Source organism: Oncorhynchus mykiss, chromosome 17 (genome assembly GCF_013265735.2).
Source record: "Oncorhynchus mykiss isolate Arlee chromosome 17, USDA_OmykA_1.1, whole genome shotgun sequence".
In the NCBI taxonomy this organism is placed as follows: domain Eukaryota; kingdom Metazoa; phylum Chordata; class Actinopteri; order Salmoniformes; family Salmonidae; genus Oncorhynchus; species Oncorhynchus mykiss.
In genome coordinates, this window is record NC_048581.1 from 49,980,614 (window position 1) to 49,998,452 (window position 17,839).

Sequence of the window (17,839 nt, forward strand, 5' to 3'; positions counted from 1 at the left end):
GGTACAGAAGTGATCAGGCTGTAGACCCCTGCATTCTCTGAATCAGCCTGGAGGAAAGAGAGAGAGAAAGATCCTTATTATCCCTCCGACTGTCTGTCTGTTCCTACGAAAACAAGTATGTATCCAAGGCTATTATTTTTGCTGTACTTACATCTTCATTTGCAGATACCTGCACAGGACCTGCATCTCACAGAGAGAGACAAAGTAAGAGGTTGTGTGTCTGTGTGTCTGTGTGTGTGTGGGGGGGGTGGGGACAGAAGACATTATGTTACAAACTCACCCGAGGGCAAAAACGTGGACGGTACAGAGGTGATGAGAGAATAGATCCCAGCATCCCTTGAATCCAACATGCCTGCACTGCTCATAGCTCCCATCACCAAATCACCTACAACAGAAAATAAATAAAACTTAAATTAGGATACGTGTTTGTACATGCATGTGTGTAGTTGTGTTAGTAGTGTGTGCAGTGTTTGATGTATTTTGTTTGGAACATACATTGGCTGTGATCATCCTGTCTGTCTGTAGGTCTGTACAACATAAAAGTATATAAGAAGGTTGTGGTAAGAAAATCCTCATCATGGACAATACAGAACTAAAGGTTGATACAATCTGCATCGTATTCACAAGGGAATTCTTACCTCTGAGAATTGGTTTTCTCTGAAAAACAAATTAGACTAAATGATTGATGTTGAATATAGCCTACACTACACAATATCACCAAAAGGAGTTGAAAGATTAACCCATGTCAAAGGCACTTACATTAATATGAGAAGGAAAATGTTTGCAAGTTATTTGTTATGCAGAATCAGAAGTACTCACTGGTCCTCCTGCAGAGATAGACAGCTGTCAATCCCATCAAGAACACGCCCACTCCAGAAGCCATACACACTGCTGTCTGCCATAATTGCACCTCTGTTTGGTGACATGATGACATCAGAAGAGGTCATTAGCTCTTAATCCAAATGTAAATACTTCAATGGTAGACAGGTGTTAGAATACCACTTTATTATTAGTCTTGGTAAATGTTTCCGTTTTCATATATGTGAGAAAAGACAGCTAGTCAGCTAAGCGTTTTACATTTGAGTCTGTGAAGGAAAATGTTATGTTTGTGCTTTTCTAATAACCAATTGGACTGGGTCCATGCAACTGACTGATTGATCGTGACTGGGAGGAATCCTCACTATCAGTATAAGCAATTTGGCAGTGCGCCAAGAACATTGTTTTGAAAACCGAAAGGGGTGTCTCAGTTTCAAGGTCTCAGCTTGGAGAGAAGAAGCCTTGTGAGGTATTGGTTGGTCACATGCATGAAAAAAACGTTAATGATAAATTAATGATGAATTTTGAATAAGCTAAATCTTGCAAATATAACTGTCTGTTTAAGCACTAAATAAGATAACTATTGGGACTTCCCCGGCGGAGCAAGATAGAGACATGCAAGATAGAGACAGTTTGTTAACAGTTAACACACATCACAACTAGTAAACACCAATAAACAAACATCGTGTGGCCATACTCACTTTCAGTTGGACTCTTTGGTGTGTCAGTTGTCAAAGTAGGACTAACAGTCAAATCTGGTGCAAAGCAAAGTCATTGGATCTGGTTATACAATAAAGTATCTAAATGGGATAATTTAATCAATCCAAGATCAACCTCTTTTCTAGTAATTAGGCACATTTGTGATGAGGAAAGAATACAAAAACCTGGGTAAGATAAACTGAAAACAATTGACTTATTTTAACTAACTAAAGATGACCAGCACACCTGATGTAGGATTTACTGCTGTGCTGGGGGCCAAAGGAGAGGTCAAACCTGGTGAGAAGAGATGAGAAATGTGCATTTGTTTCATATCAAATAAAATAAAATGTTTTTTGTCACATGCGCTGAACACAACAGGTGTTACAATACAACCTTACCATGAAACACTTACTTTCAACAATGCATTTTTTTAAGTAAGAAAATATTTGCTAAAAAAATTCTAAAGAAATAAAATGTAATTTATCAAATTAAAACAATAACGAGGCTATAGGTAATTCAGGTAATATGTATATGTAGGAAGGTGTAAAGTGACTACGCATAGGTAATAAACAGCGAGTAGCAGCAGCGTAAAAAGGGAGATCAATGCAAATAGTCTGGTTAGCCATTTGAGCCTTTTGGACTTAGACTTGGCGATCCGGTACCACTTGCCATGCGGTAGCAGAGAGAACAGTTTTTGACTTGCGTGGCTGGAGTCTTGACAATTTTTAGGTCCTTTCTCTGACCCCGCCTGGTATAGATGTCCTGGATGGCAGGAAGCTTGTCCCCAGTGATGTACTGGGCCGTACGCACTAACCTCTACGGTCAGATGCCGAGCAGTTGCCATACCAAGCGGTGATACAATCAGTCAGGATGCTCTCGATGGTGCAGCTGTATAACTTTTTGAGGATCTGAGGACCCATGCCAAATCTTTTCGGTCTCCTGAGAGGGCATAGGCATTGTCATGCATTCTTCACGACTGTCTTGGTGTGTTTGGACCATTTCAGTTTGTGTATTACAGACTCGGTCAGGGAGAGGTTGAAAATGTCAGTGAAGACACTTGCCAGTTGGTCAGTGCATGTTCTCAGTATGCGTCCTGGTAATCCGTCTGGCCCTGCAGCCAAGTGAATGTTGACCTGTTTAAAGGTCTTACTCACATCGGCAACGGAGAGCGTGATCTCACATTCGTCCGAAACAGCTGGTGATTTCATGCAAGGTTAAGTGTAGCTTGCCTTGAAGCAAGCATAGAAGGCATTTAGCTCGTTTGGTAGGCTTTCGCCACTGGGCAGCTCATGGTTGGGTTTCCCTTTGTAATCCGTAATAGTTTGCATGCCTTGCCACATCCAATGAGCGTCAGAGCCAGTGTAGTAGGATTCAATCTTAAACCTGTATTAATGCTTTGCCTGTTTGATGGTTCATCTGAGGGCATAGCAGGATTTCTTATAAGCATCTGGATTAGTGTCTCGCTCCTTGAAATCAGCAGCTTTAGATTTTTGCTCAGCGCGGATGTTGCCTGTAATCCATGGCTTCTGGTTGGCATATGTACGTACAGATGAGGTCGGTAATGTAGTGTACTCCTCAATGCCATCGGATGAATCCCAAAACATATTTCAGTCTGTGCTAGCAAAACAGTCATGTAGCATAGCATGCGTGTCATCTGACCACTTCCGTAATGAGCGAGTCACTGGTAAGTCTTGCTTAAGTTTTTGCAGGTTAGCAGGAATCAGGAGGGATTTTCAGATTTTCAGATTTTCCAAATGGAGGGTGAGGGAGAGATTTGTACACATCTCTGTGTGTGGAGTAAAGGTGGTCTAGATTTTATTTTTCTCTGGTTGCACATTTGACATGCTGGTAGAAATTAGGTAACATGGATTAAAGTTTTCCTGCATGAAAGTCTCCAGCACTAAGAGCACCAGTTCTGGATGAGCATTCTCTTGTTTGCTTATGGCCTTATACAGCTCGTTGAGTGCGGTATTAGTGCCTGCATCGGTTTGTGGTGGTAAATAGACAGCTAAAAAAAATATAGATAAACTCTCTTGGTATATTGTGTGGACTACAGCTTATCATGAGATACTCTACCTCAGGCGATCAAAACCTCTAGACTTCCTTAATATTTGCACACCAGCTGTTATTGACAAATAGACAGACCACCAGCCCTCGTCTTACAGGAGGTTTATTGTTCTGTCTTGCCGATACATGGTAAACCCAGCCAACTGTATATGATCCATGTCCTCGTTCAGCCATGACTCGGTGAAACATAAGATACGGATGGTAAAGCAGGATTATCCACTTGCAGATGAATTCTCACCAAGCATCAGGATCTGCGGCCCCTGTATCGGTCGTCTCCTCTTCATGCGAATGACGGGGCTTTGGGCCTGGTCCGTGAAAATAAGTAAATCTTTCTCCTTCAATTCATTAAAGAAAAAATCTTAGCCCAGTGAGTAATCACTGTTCTGATGTCCAGAAGCTCTTTTCAGTCATAAGAGACAGTGGCAGAAACATTATGTGCAAAACAAGTTACAAACAACGCAAAAAAACCCACCCAGAATAGCACAATTGGTTAGGAACCCGTAAAATGGCAGCCATCCCCTCCGGCGCTATTCATATCTAAGAAAAGTACAATTTAGAGTGAACGTACAAGCAGCCATGAATAAGTCTATGAGTAAACCTGTTAGAGCTTCAGTGAATTAGAGTGAACTAAAAATGTAATTGCAAAGTAAGGGATACTTACTAGTTGGTCTCATTGTGATGTCAGGGGTCAAAGTAGAAGTAACAGTCGAAACTGCTGGAAAGTATTAAAAGTTAATTCTGGATCTGATTACACAAGAAGAAAGGTATGCATTATTTCTGTTAGAAAACAACACAACTCAGTCAGTAGAAAGATTCACAATTTCAGAATTTTGAATATTATTGTTAAAACCCAGAGCCTTAAAAGCTTATGGTGTACCATGGGATGCCCCGTTAACTTCTTATGGCTGGGGGAAGCATTGAGCAGCTTGGATGAATAAGGTTCCCAGAGTAAACTGCCTGCTACTCAGTCCCAGTTGCTAGTATATGCATATTATTAGTATATTTGGATAGAAAACACTCTGACGTTTCCAAAACTGTTTGAATGATGTCTGTGAGTATAACATAACTCTTATGGCAGGCAAAAACCTGAGAAAAAATCCATCCAGGAAGTGGGAAATCTGAGGTTGGTCGTTTCTCAACTCATTCCCTATTGAAGAAACAGTGGGATATTGGTCATGTTGCACTTCCTAAGGCTTCCACTAGATGTCAACAGTCTTTAGAACCTTGTTTGATGCTTCTACTGTGAAGTGGGGCTGAATGAGAGGGGATTGAGTAAGGTCTGCCATGAGCTGAAAAAGCGCTGACCATGCGCGTTGACGTGAGATCGAGCTCGGTTCCATCGCATTTCTGAAGACAAAGGAATTCTCCGGTTGGATCAGTATTGAAGATTTATGTTAAAAATATCCTAAGGTTTGATTCTATACTTAGTTTGACATGTTTCTACTGACTGTAATATGACTTTTCGTCTGAACTTTTGCCTGGACCTGCCAGTCGTGAGTTTAGATTGTGTACTGAACGCGCGATCAAAACTGAGTTATTTGGACATAAATGATGGATATTATCGAACAAAACAAACATTTATTGTGGAACTGGGATTCCTGGGAGTGCATTCTGATGAAGATCATCAAAGGTAAATGAATGTTTATAATGTTATTTTTGACTTCTGTTGACTGCACAATACGGCGGATATCTTTTTGTCTTGTTTGGGCTCTGAGCGCCGTACTCAGATTATTGCATGGTTTGCTTTTTCCGTAAAGCTTTTTTGAAATCTGACACAGCGGTTGCATTAAGGAGTAGTGTATCTAAAGTTCCATGTATAACACTTGTATTTTCATCAACATTTATAATGAATATTTCTGTAAATTGATGTGGCTCTCTGCAAAATCACCAGATGTTTTTGGAACTAACGTAAACTCACCCAATTCCGTACAAATGTGGGTAACCACGGCATTCAAACGAGGCTGCAATGAAAACGAATGAGACTGTAGTGACTGTGTTGGCATCAAAATCCGAGGTGTGAAACTACATTTCGATTCAGCATTGATTGACATGGTAATGAGCTAACAGTATTGGAGAAAAGATGAAAAAACTAACCCCTCTGGTGCTGTACGTTACATCGTGACGTGTCACTACGTAACGTCCAGTGCGCATTTGCGACTCATTTTGTGCCGTACAGCCTCTTTCCACCAGGGGTAGCCCTTCTCTCGCAGATTAAAATCATGCTCAACCATATACACTTGTAAGAAAACTTCATTATTTTTGTCTAAATTAATATAATTATTGCTAATATTAAACTAATATTTCATGACTAGGGTGCCATTTGCAGTTTTTTGCAGGTCATTTCTGCGAGCCATCATGACACTCAAAAGCCGGAACAGCTGCAGTTCACTTGTGAGGCTAACGTTAGCGCAGCCCTAAACCCCTCTTCAAATTCGACGCAAACCTTCAAACAGGTATGTGATGAGACATTACATAAACTCTTTATGTTTTATTTACATTTTAAGGTTAATTAGTTGGACAAATCGGGTGAAAAAAACTGTTTTCTTCACGCAACATATTACCCCCTTTCAAGATCACTTCGTAGCCTTCACTCCCCACCCGCCATTTTTAAAAAGACCAGACGGAGCTCATTGCCTTGATGAATTATGCAGAGATGGGCATCATGAAGGTCTCGTCATTAATTTAGTTGGAAAGGGGAGAAATTGTGCTTTACATTGGTATTGATATTACAGTTGATCTGGAAGTATTACGTTTTCTGGGCTCAAAAATAAGGTCAATTGTACGGATCAAGGCGATGTACAAAAGTGAGTGAGTTTACGTTACTGAACATAACGCGCCAATTTATGCTGAGATTTCTTTATATAAATATGAACTTTATCGAACAAAATATACATGTATTGTGTAACATGAAATCCTATGAGTATAATCAGATGAAGATCAAAGGTTAGTGATTAATTCTCTCTCTATTTCTGATTTATGTGACTCCTCTCTGGCTGGAAAAATGGTTTTGTTTTTCTGTGACTTGGCTCTGACCTAACATAATCATTTGTGGTGCTTTTGCCGAAAAGCCTATTTGAAATCGAACACCGTGGTGGGATTAACAAGAAGTATATCTTTAAAATGGTGTGACATACTTGTATGTTTGAGGAATTTTAATTATGAGATTTCTGTTTGAATTTGGCGCCCTGCACTTTCACTGGCTGTTGTAATATCGATCCCGTTAGTGGGATCTCAGCCATAACATAACATAACATAATGCTTACATGGATATTCCCTTCATTAACTTCTAGAATGGTCTCTGCTACTTATGATTGCCTGCTGTCTGTTAAATGCTCTACATTGGGTGTCACTCTAGTATGGAACCGTGAAATGCAGGGATTGGGGCCTGACCTGAACTGGGATACCATTTAGGAAAATGTATTTGTTACCTCTAAAAACCCAGCACACCAGCTTATACATTATAAGCTCATACATAGAAGTTATGCAACCACATTTAGACATTTTAAGATGAAGCTGAGTCCTACTCCAAAATGTGAGAGACGGCGTATGAATGCTGTTGTAACACAAATGTTTTGGGAATGTCCTGTGGTGTCCCAGTTCTGGTCACATGTTTCGGATTTCCTTACAAACATGTGTTTCCATGTGAAGATCCACCTTTATTTTCGTTGAATGATAACTCTTCATTTGTACTGCAACTGGTTCAGAAAATAATAATTTATGCGGCATTAACAGCAGCAAAAAAGGTTATCCTTAGTGGATTACCCCTACAATCCCCTTGCCTCAAACATGGTTATCATATAATCAAGATATTGTTCTTTTAGAGCAATCAGCGGGCATGATAAACAAAGCTCGGGCAAATACAATTGAGGTATGGGATGTATTAACCAAAATATCTATCAGATATCAGCACCTCTTGAATAAGCAATGGACCTACATGGTAAGGGAGTTGGGGGACGACATTTTATTTCTGAGAATAATATAGAATATTTTTTATTGTAAACTCCACTTCCTTCCTGTAAATGTCTAATTTGTCTGAGAAAAGACAGGTAGTCAGCTAGAGATGGATGCTTACCCAGAACGCTTTCTGTGGAGCTTTGACCTCCTGGGCACATGCAAGAGAGAGATGTTTGATAACAGTTAACACACAACACAACTTATTACGCCACTAAACTAAAATCATGTGGACTCTTAGGGGTGTCAGTCGTCAAAGTAGAACTAGAAGTCAAACCCGGTGCCAAGCAAAGTCATTGGATCTGATTATACAATAATAAAAGGTATCTAAATGGGTTGATTTAATTAATGAAATATCAACCTCTTTTTTTTTATCAGGGGATATTTGTGAGTAAAAACCTGGCTAAAATAAAGCTAGTCTATTTGTTTAGGTCCTATCTGCTAACTAGAGAAAGATGACCAACACACCTGATGTAGGATTCACTGCCGTGCTGGGGGTCAAAGGAGAGGTCAAACCTGGTGAAAAGAGATTACACAAGAACAAATGTAAATTCATTTAATATCTAGGTCATTCAATAAGCAGAAAGAGAGAAGTACACTACACATTACCTACAAATCAGATGGCCTAAAAGTATACAAATCTGGACAGAAATTACAAGCATGGGTCAATTCATAAATCAGATGGAGCTTTAATGAATTATTGTAATCAAAAATATACATGTAAGTTAAAATTAATGGATCTACTTACTGGTAGTTGGTGTCACTGTGGTGTCTCGGGTCGAAGTAGAAGTAACAGTCAAAACTAGTTGGAAGCAATATGATTACACAATAATTAGGTTTTACATTAACATTTTGTTCACCTAATTTTACAGGCCTGTAATCTAAACCATTGACTGTACAATTGGTATTTGCTGAGATGGTCATTTAGAGGCCCAACACACCTTCTGTAGGACTCATTGTTGTGCTGGGCGGCAAAGTAGACCCAGGACCTGGAGTCAAACCCACTGAGAAAACACATATTAATGAAATTCGTATTTTATTCATGATCGTATTAATGATCATCATGGTGTTGTTGTCCTTTTGAAATACCTTCATGACTTGTCTATTCAAAGTGGGAAAAGTAGGACTATAAAATCACTACGGACAGATTGCTTCCTGCCCTGGTAGATTATATTTCTCCTCATTATAGAGATGATAAGACCAGTTCATAAGGTGATCAAGTCTTTCAGGACAGATAAGGTGTTGATTGTTGTTGACAGCTTCCTAGAATAAGGTCACCATGGTATCTAATAGCAGAAGCATAACAGAGTATAGATACGATCTAAACACTCGACTAGATGAACACAGACATTATAATACTTGTGCTGATGATCCCAGGCGTTGGTGTTGAGGCTGGTGTCATATCTATAGAACAGCTTAATTATCTAACAGAACAGCTTCATTTACACATTAACACAACTATTCTTATTGCTGAAACTTGCTTTGCTTTAAAATAACAGCAGTGTCACTATAAAAAGCACAAATGTGTGGACTACCTGCTATAGAAGGTGTCTGTATAGTTGTTGGATCACTGATGTGAACTCCCACCAGATCTAAAATCATTTGGGAATGAAATGTGGTATTTAGTTTGTTGGTCAGAATTAACATAGTCATACTAAGAAGATGCTGAAATAAAAGTGAGTCAGATCATGAAGACCTGCAGCACTGATAGATATGTTTAGATTATGACTCACCTGTAAAGCTGTGCCCATCACTGCGTGGAGAGAGAGAGTTTGGTCCTGAGCTCAATCTGTAGTCACAGCTCACCTCCTTACGCCTCACTGACTGTAGACGACTGATCAGATCACTATGTTTTGGAGTGAATTGACAGAACTGCTGTCCGGATGCTGAGGAGGCTTTTCTCTTCATGATCTTTGCTGTGAAGGATGGCTGACTCTCCTCTCCAACATACAGGTTACAGGTGGTGTCAGGACTGACGGATCCACAAATCAAACAGATGATGGTGAAGTCCTCATCAATATTGACTGTAATGTCTGGTTTTGGATCTGTTAGGAAAGGACAGAGACTCCTTTATGCATCACTGTATTTGAACATAATGTATATGTCACAAGTGACACTGACTCTTACTAAACTAGACCCTGCCATTCTCTTTATATTACGTATCAGCATGTCTTATTTGATATCATGCATATCTATGAGTGCCAAATAATCATGTGTGCTGTGTGTTTACAACGATTGCCTTTCACTTAATTCCTTACATTCTCACGTGTGAAATTAAATTGAATGAAATTGAATCGCACAGACAATTTTGCTTGCTTGTATGGTGTGTAGTGATTCCACAGATCTTCCTCTCCCTGCTCGGGAGGAAGAGCCGAACCCAGTTCGGGTAGAGCCGAACTAATCGTGCTCGGGTAGAAATGAATGAACAAATCTTGCTCGGAAGGACCCGGGAATCACCTGCTGTGTTAGTTTGGCCCGTTGCTTCTAGTTAGCCTACAGCCCTAAATCCCAGCCTATTTATACTTTTCTAATAGGACCGTAGTGATACTGTGTATTACGGTGTAAACTGAGTTTATAAAGAACCTTTGGTTGTACTTTGGCCTCTCTGTGGTTGTTTGCTGTGGGATCTTAGAACTCTACTTTTAACATTTACATTTCAAATATTTAATGTCTTCACAACAACTATTTGAAATGACATTGGATGAGATTGTGATTTAAACAGAATCATCCAAGACAATCTGAATATATCATTTCTTACCAAGAATAGTAACAGAGACTGAACCACTGTGCATCGATGGATAGTGAGATTCTACAGTGTAAAAACATCTCAGTTTGATCTCAGCTGATGAACTTTGACCTGCCCACGAGAGCAGCTCAGTCCCCGTGAGTGATCGCGTACAGGTTGAGGGTTTAGGATCTCTCCCCTCTATGTAGAAGTAACACTGAGACACAGAGACAGATGGGGGAGTCTGACAGCTCAGCCGAACTGAGTCTTTCTCTCTGATGACTGTAGAACTGACTGTCAGCCTGGGAGGAGGTGGGTCTGTGAGATCAGGAGAATAGTGTCACTTTGAAAGTTGTATTTCAAAAACATCACAGGTAATCCATACATACTAACAGTATGGAAACTCCATTAATCAAATGTTCAACTATGTCAGCATTTATGTTTGTACAAAGTACAGTAATTCCTATCATTATGTGCAATGAAGACACAAGATCTCATTTTCAGAACGAGCATAATTAATACGGTATAACAGTGACGTGTATAATTTTATGAACCACCTACTTACCCTGAACAGTGACTGAGACAGGGTTACTTGAAGGAGATATGTGAGACATCCCTACAGCATAGTAACACTTCACTTTGACCACATCTGGAAACATTTGATCTGCCCTCTTGAGCAGCTCTGTTCCTGTGAGTGTCTGAGTACAGGATGAGTCTGGAAGATTCTTCCTCCCCTCTATGTAGAAGTAACAGTGAGACACACGGAGAGATGGAGGAGTCTCACAACTCAGCTGAACTGATTCTGTCTCTCTCATGACTGTAGAACTCACTGTCAGCTGGGGAAGGTCTGTGAGAATTGGGGAATTAAGCATTTAGCATTTTGTGGTTTTGAGAAATATACTGATAGTCTAATCCCTCCTTGTTATTTCAGAATTAAGGATCTTGAGTCAATATCTTTATGCAGCGACAGTATGGGAAATTAAGGAGATATAATATATTGCCTGATTGCTTCATGTAATAGTTTATGACAACACACAGTATGATAACATATCACAAGAGGAACATGCTAATGATGGCACAACAGTACATTGTTTACAACCATTCAAATAGTCTTCTTACCCTGAATTGTGACTGTTGAAGGCTCACTGTATATGGATCTAAACTGTGAACCTGTAGCACTGTACTGACATTGTATTTTGACCTCAGCTGGTGAACTCTGACCTGTCCACCTCACCAGTAGTGTTCCTGTGAGTGTCTGTTGACAGGGTGATGGAATGGTGAATTCCACTTGCCCAGCCATTTTGAAGTAACACTCAGAGACAGATGGAGAAGTCTGACAGTTCAGCTGAACTGAGTCTCTCTCTTTGATGACTGCAGGAATCACTGTTAGACTGGGCTGAGGAGGATCTGTGAGATCAGTGGGATGATGGAGTGTCTTTTTAAATTGAATTATGAATTCATTTTCAATGTTTAACTACTCATACAGATAATGTACAACTTAATATTGTATGAGTTTGACAGAGAAAACAATTCAGACACTGTTGTCTATTTAAGCAATAAACAATGAGAACCCGTGCCAGGAACAGCCCTTAGGAGGGAGTTATCACACAATAATCCTCGGCCTCGATGGACATTTTGCTTTTGTAAAACGGTTGCCAACATTTAAATTAAAGATGAAGAACATGTCTTTCATTAAAGACGTATTATTGTTCATAGTAAATGTGTTTTATTTTCATCCTTCCACCAGGACATATGCTCATTTTGGAACGTTGCTAAATGGGCACAGCCAAACAACAGAAGTGATGGATTTCTATCTGACCAGAACTGTCCCAGAGCTTGGGGAGGTGTGTCTGCGCTTGTGCTGCAGCGGCAGGTATACAAGACCAAACTTTACCAGCATCACACATATCGGTGAATCACTGTGACATATGAAATACAAGTGATAGTGTAATCAATCTGTAATAACTACGTAAAAAAGTAACAAACGTGTTAATTTATTATGTGACGTACAGTCATATCTAGGTCCTGATTGGTCAAGAAGCTGATTTGACGCAACAAACAGTGTTATTTCACGTGCATCTTTTTGGAAATGCAAAGACCCAAATGGCGTTCCATACTTTTACAGATGCACAATCGAGAGCATCCTGTCGGGCTGTACGGCAACTGCTCTGCCCCCAACCGTAAGGTTCTCCAGAGGGTAGTGAGGTCTGCACAACGCATCACCGGGGGCAAACTAACTGCACTCCAGGACACCTACACCACCCGATGTCACAGGAAGGCCATAAAGATCATCAAGGACAACAACCACTCGAGCCACTGCCTGTTCACCCACTATCATCCAGAAGGCGAGGTCAGTACAGGTGCGTCAAAGCAGGGACCGAGAGAATGAAAACAGCTTCTATCGCAAGGCCATCAGACTGTTAAACAGCCACCACTAACATTGAGTGGCTGCTGCCAACATACTGACTCAACTCCAGCCAATTTAATAATGGAATATTGTATCACTAGAAACTTTAAACAATGCCACTTAATATAATGTTTACATACCCTACATTACTCATCTCATATGTATATACTGTACTCTATACAATCTACTGCATCTTGCCATCTTGATGTAATACATGTATCACTAGCCACTTTAAACAATGCCACTTTTATGTTTACATACCTAACATTACTCATCTCATATGCATATACTGTACTCGATACCATCTACTGCATCTTGCCTATGCCGTTCTGTACCATCACTCATTCATATATCTTTATGTACATATTCTTTATCCCTTTACACTTGTGTGTATAAGGTAGTTGTTGTGGAATTGTTAGGTTAGATTACTCGTTGGTTATTACTGCAGTGTCGGAACTAGAAGCACAAGCATTTCGCTACACTCGCATTACCATTTGCTAACCATGTGTATGTGACAAATACAAATTGATACTTTCCAGTGAACGACACACTGACATCATGTACAGGTGCGCGTGACTCTTGGCTGCAGTAAGAAAGCCTCGCCATCTGCTCATTCAACATAGCCTAGATTTACGTTTTTATTAGTTCTAAACAAAATAACTTTTGGGGGGCTCTCCTAACACTTACAATAATGTGTTGATTCTTGCTTGAACAGTCACTAAGAATATAATTTGGTGTTGACCTTTGTAAAATAACTATTTTGGATGCATCAAGTTGTTAGCTAGAATGCTAAACACTCACTGACATGGCCATAGGTTGCAGCAAAAGATAGCCAAAGAGCCATTTTACTGGTTGAAGTTGAAGTTATTTTTAAGTATAATGCATTTGATTTACAATGATGACACAAACGTTATATTAAGCAGGACTTTCGTAAGACCCTTAAACTCCAATTATAATCCAAAAGTAGTGTGAAATGCACCCATATGCAACATGTAAATAGAGGCTTTTTTTTGTTGGCTTTCCGTTCACCATAGTGGATTGAGCAGTCAAATGGAATAGTGAATAGACCATTTTTTTGTGTTTGTAAACGTTGCCGCACGAGGGCGATGCGCGCAACGTTTGCAAACACAAAAAAGGGTCTATTCACTATACCATTTGACTGCTCAATCTACTATCTCATCAGCCCAGCCAGGCAATTTATTACCTTGATCTCCACTGTAGAAAGCATTTAGATATTATATCCCATTTATTTTAGACTATCATTTGGTTTTCAACAGTGGAGATTTGTATTAATCTTGCTGTCTGTCTCATTCCACGGGGATGCTGACCAATGTTGACTCCAATCCTTCCCACAGTTGTGTCAAGTTGGCAGGATGTCCTTAGGGTGGTGGACCATTCTTGATACACACAGGAAACTGTTGAGCGTGAAAAACCCAGCACTGTTACAGTTCTGGCACCTAGTAGCATACCCCGTTCAAAGGCACTTAAATATTGTGTCTTGCCCTTTCCCCCTCTGAATGGCACACATACACAATCCATGTCTTTAACCTGTCTCCTCCCCTTAGTCTATTTACTGATTTAAGTGGCTTTAACAAGTGACATAAATAAGGGATCATAGCTTTCACCTGGATTTGCCTGATCAGTCTATGTCATGTTAATGTTTTGTATAGCCAGTGTATACAGCAGCTCATGGAAGGATGAAATTGTATGGATGAATTCATCAAAATAGCGTTTTTATTGAAAATATGTCAATCATTATTTTAATATTTTGGTAATCCGTTGTTTTGTCTGGTAGCCCAAAAAAGTTACATATTGCAGCTTTAAATCCATAATAATGATACTGACCTTTGGCTTTGAGGTACTGGAAGGTATCTAGACATAACAAAATGGGTCATTATCATGCTCTTTTTGCCATTATGAAAAATAAGAAAACATGAGATGGGATCACTTTACACAAGCTGGCGAAGCAGAACAGTCTGTAATGCATTCACAGCCATGTTATCAAGCTGTGGTCATTCTTATCTATACAAAATGCAAAATAATGACAGAGAAATTAAAAATAAATAAGATGATCAATGGAATAAGACACATTTATTATAACCATAACATGTTGAAATATTAAGAGTTCCTAAAGTAAAAGACTAAAAGAGGGGAAAGAAGAATGGAATATCCTGAAGCACAAACAGATGGAAGGAAAAATAACTCACCGAAAAGGAGGATGAGCAAAAACAGACGACCAGCCATATCAGGGATGAACAATGTCATTTTTTAGACAGCTACATACATACTGTTAGTCTGACTTCACAGAAGATGGTGGTAGTGACTGGGACAAAGATTAACTGTTGTCTCAATAGAAATGCAGATGTGGAGCTTGTTCACAGGAAAACCACAGATGTCTCATATGACAACTATGGGCCAATGTCATGTTGCAGAGGACAAGGAGGCTGAATATTCAGAATCATTTATCTGTAATTATTTTTAGGCTCTAAAGCTACCTGTCTTCAACAAAATGTATTTTGTATCATTATTGCAGGCAATTCAATTTCTAAAACCAACAAAGTAACTTGTCTTTCGGAGAAAAATATTTATCTTCGACTTTTTGTTTTAAGTTTTTAACAGCTGCACAATGTTTAACTATAAAAACCCTGCAAGGGTTTTCATATTTAATTTATGTTTGGTGAGTCACGTTTAATAATATGCCAGAGCAGTGACGGTAAACTGATAAGCGCAGTAAAGGAAATAATGGATGGAAGGAAGGAAAGGAGGAGAGAAGAAAAAGCGAGTTCACACTACTCGGACTGATCAGTTTACCTTTAATGCTTTGACTGGTACCTACATTTCAGCGCCCGTTCAGATAAACCGCGTGCTTTGCTTGAAGTGCATAACATTGAACGTGTGTAGGCTGAGAATGCAGTTGCTGTTTTTAAACGAACGTTTTTATATAGCCTAACTTTGAGATTAACCGTTTGATCATGCTACCTAAAAAAAAGCATCAGTTTTGGTTAGATTACGGTTGATACATTTGTCAATTTCATTGTTAGAATCCAGCAAAGCGCCTGCTGTGGCACGAAAAACTCCTCTTCATCCACCCACGATGGTGTTGGTTAATGAAGCGCTGAAGGAGTTGGACTCTCGAATCGTCTCATCGCAGGCCATTCGCGGCTACATAACAGAGAAATATCCATCTGTGGACCTGATGAGGTTGAAGTACATGACACGAAAGTTCCTGAAAATAGGAATCGAGGGCGGAGTGTTGGTGAGGACATCAACTCGATAGCAAACGGCGCACAGGTGAGGTTTCGGTTAAGGGACCCATGCATCCTACATCTTATTCAAGTAAATGCCCAGTGTTTCCAGATTTCTATTAAATATGACCTATAATTTACAACATGAGTGAAATGGTTTTCCTTCCCAAAAATTGTAATTGAGTATGTTAAAGCAGCATTCCTGTTTGAATAGTGTTTTTTATTTATATATTACTACATTGGGCAATTAAATACAATTTCCAGTGGCACACTGACTCACGTAATGATGAAGCCACCATATGCTACTACTCACGGTGATGGTCAATGCGCTCTTCTGGCTAGAGGAGCAATAGCCTATCTCAAGATGAGCTACTTTGAAAAACAGTGCTGCTGGTCACTAAAATTTGGGAGTTCAGAATTATATTGGTTCTAGAGACAGTCTTCTATTTTCAGCAGTAGACATTTGCCTTCCAAACTATGTTTTTCCCGCAATTTTTATATTGAAACGTGCAAACAGCTGCAACCAACTACATATCATCCATGGATGGCAGTTCCAGTTCAGATCAGGACTGGCAGCCATTGCTAGTGTACCCATGAGTTTCCACTCAAAATGCCAGGGTAAGAGGATCCAAAAATCGATGTATTATGTCTATGGCCACAACACAACAAGCTGTATATTTGGCTGCCAAATTGCAGCCTTCCAGACTGTAGGCAACCTGTAACTACCAAAATAAAGGAAACATTTGAATACATTTGGGACAAAGTTTATAGTGTGTGTGGGGTGCGTTTTCCTGTCATGGTTTAGATCAATTTCTAGAATTTATGCGAAGGCGCATTGAAGCTGTTCTTGCAACTGGTGGAGGCCAAACACCCCTTTTAACACACTTTGTTGGCGTTTTTTTTTATTTTGTTAGTTACCTGCATGACTACAGATAATTGTATGTGTGGGGTACAGAGATGAGGTTATTAAAGAATCATGTTAAACACTATTATTGCACACAGAGTGAGTCCATGCAACATATTATGCGCCATGTTAAGCAACATTTTACTTCTGAACTTATTTTGGATTTCCATAACAAAGGTGTTGAATACTCATTCACACTTGTTGTTTTTTTACGTAATTCCACCATTTATTTTAATTTTAACTTTATTTAAAAAGACAAGTCAGTTAAGAACAAATTCTTATTTTCAACGACTGTCTAGGAACAGTGGGTTAACTGCCTTGTTCAGGGGCAGAACAACCGATTTTTACCTTGTCAGCTCGGGAATTCCATCTTGCAACCTTTCGATTACTAGTCCAAAGCTCTAACCACTGGATTACCTGCCACCCTGATATGGGTTATTGTGTGTAGGCCAGTGACAAAAAAAATCTCAATTTCATACATTTTAAATTCAGGCTGTAACACAACAAAATGTGGAAAACGTCAAGGGGTGTGAAGACCTTCTGAAGGCATTGTATGTTTTACCATTTAGATATTAAAAGCACTTTATCTATATAGACCCCACATTTGGCAGGGTAGCCTAGTGGTTAGAGCGTTGGACGAGTAACCGGAAGGTTGCAAGTTCAAATCCCCGAGCTGACAAGGTACAAATCTGTTGTTCTGCCCCTGAACAGGCAGTTAACCCATTGTTCCTAGGCCGTCATTGAAAATAAGAATTTGTTCTTAACTGACTTGCCTAGTTAAATAAAGGTAAAATAAATTGTACAAAATTTGAAGAAGAAGTCACAAGTATTTGGACAAACTAATTTATGGTATATTAAGGTAGTCAAACATTTTCTATTTTGGTCCTATATTCTTTGCACCCAATAAATACATCAAGCTTGTGACTCAAGTTTGTTTTGGTTGTGCTTTAGATTATGTTTTGCCCAATAGGAAATTAATTATATCCAACCGCTATGGAAGGAGGTATCTCACAGTCAACATAATA

At 39.5% G+C, this 17,839-nt stretch overlaps 2 protein-coding genes across 2 annotated transcripts; both read right to left on the reverse strand.

The window, feature by feature from the left end:
• Nucleotides 1-1,738: 1,738 nt before the first annotated feature.
• LOC118940148 (integumentary mucin C.1-like) lies at nucleotides 1,739-10,289 on the reverse strand. Its single transcript, XM_036948414.1, has 8 exons — nucleotides 9,267-10,289; nucleotides 9,069-9,125; nucleotides 8,475-8,537; nucleotides 8,282-8,335; nucleotides 8,002-8,049; nucleotides 7,655-7,684; nucleotides 4,244-4,297; nucleotides 1,739-1,809 (listed from the first exon to the last, which is right to left on the reverse strand). The coding sequence occupies exons 1-8, from the start codon at nucleotides 9,439-9,441 to the stop codon at nucleotides 1,739-1,741; spliced, it is 552 nt and encodes a 183-aa protein (XP_036804309.1). The 5' UTR covers nucleotides 9,442-10,289.
• LOC118940149 lies at nucleotides 10,281-15,069 on the reverse strand. The gene is made up of 5 exons (XM_036948415.1): nucleotides 14,873-15,069; nucleotides 14,511-14,537; nucleotides 11,378-11,665; nucleotides 10,824-11,105; nucleotides 10,281-10,576 (listed from the first exon to the last, which is right to left on the reverse strand). The coding sequence occupies exons 1-5, from the start codon at nucleotides 14,928-14,930 to the stop codon at nucleotides 10,281-10,283; spliced, it is 951 nt and encodes a 316-aa protein (XP_036804310.1). The 5' UTR covers nucleotides 14,931-15,069.
• Nucleotides 15,070-17,839: the final 2,770 nt, after the last annotated feature.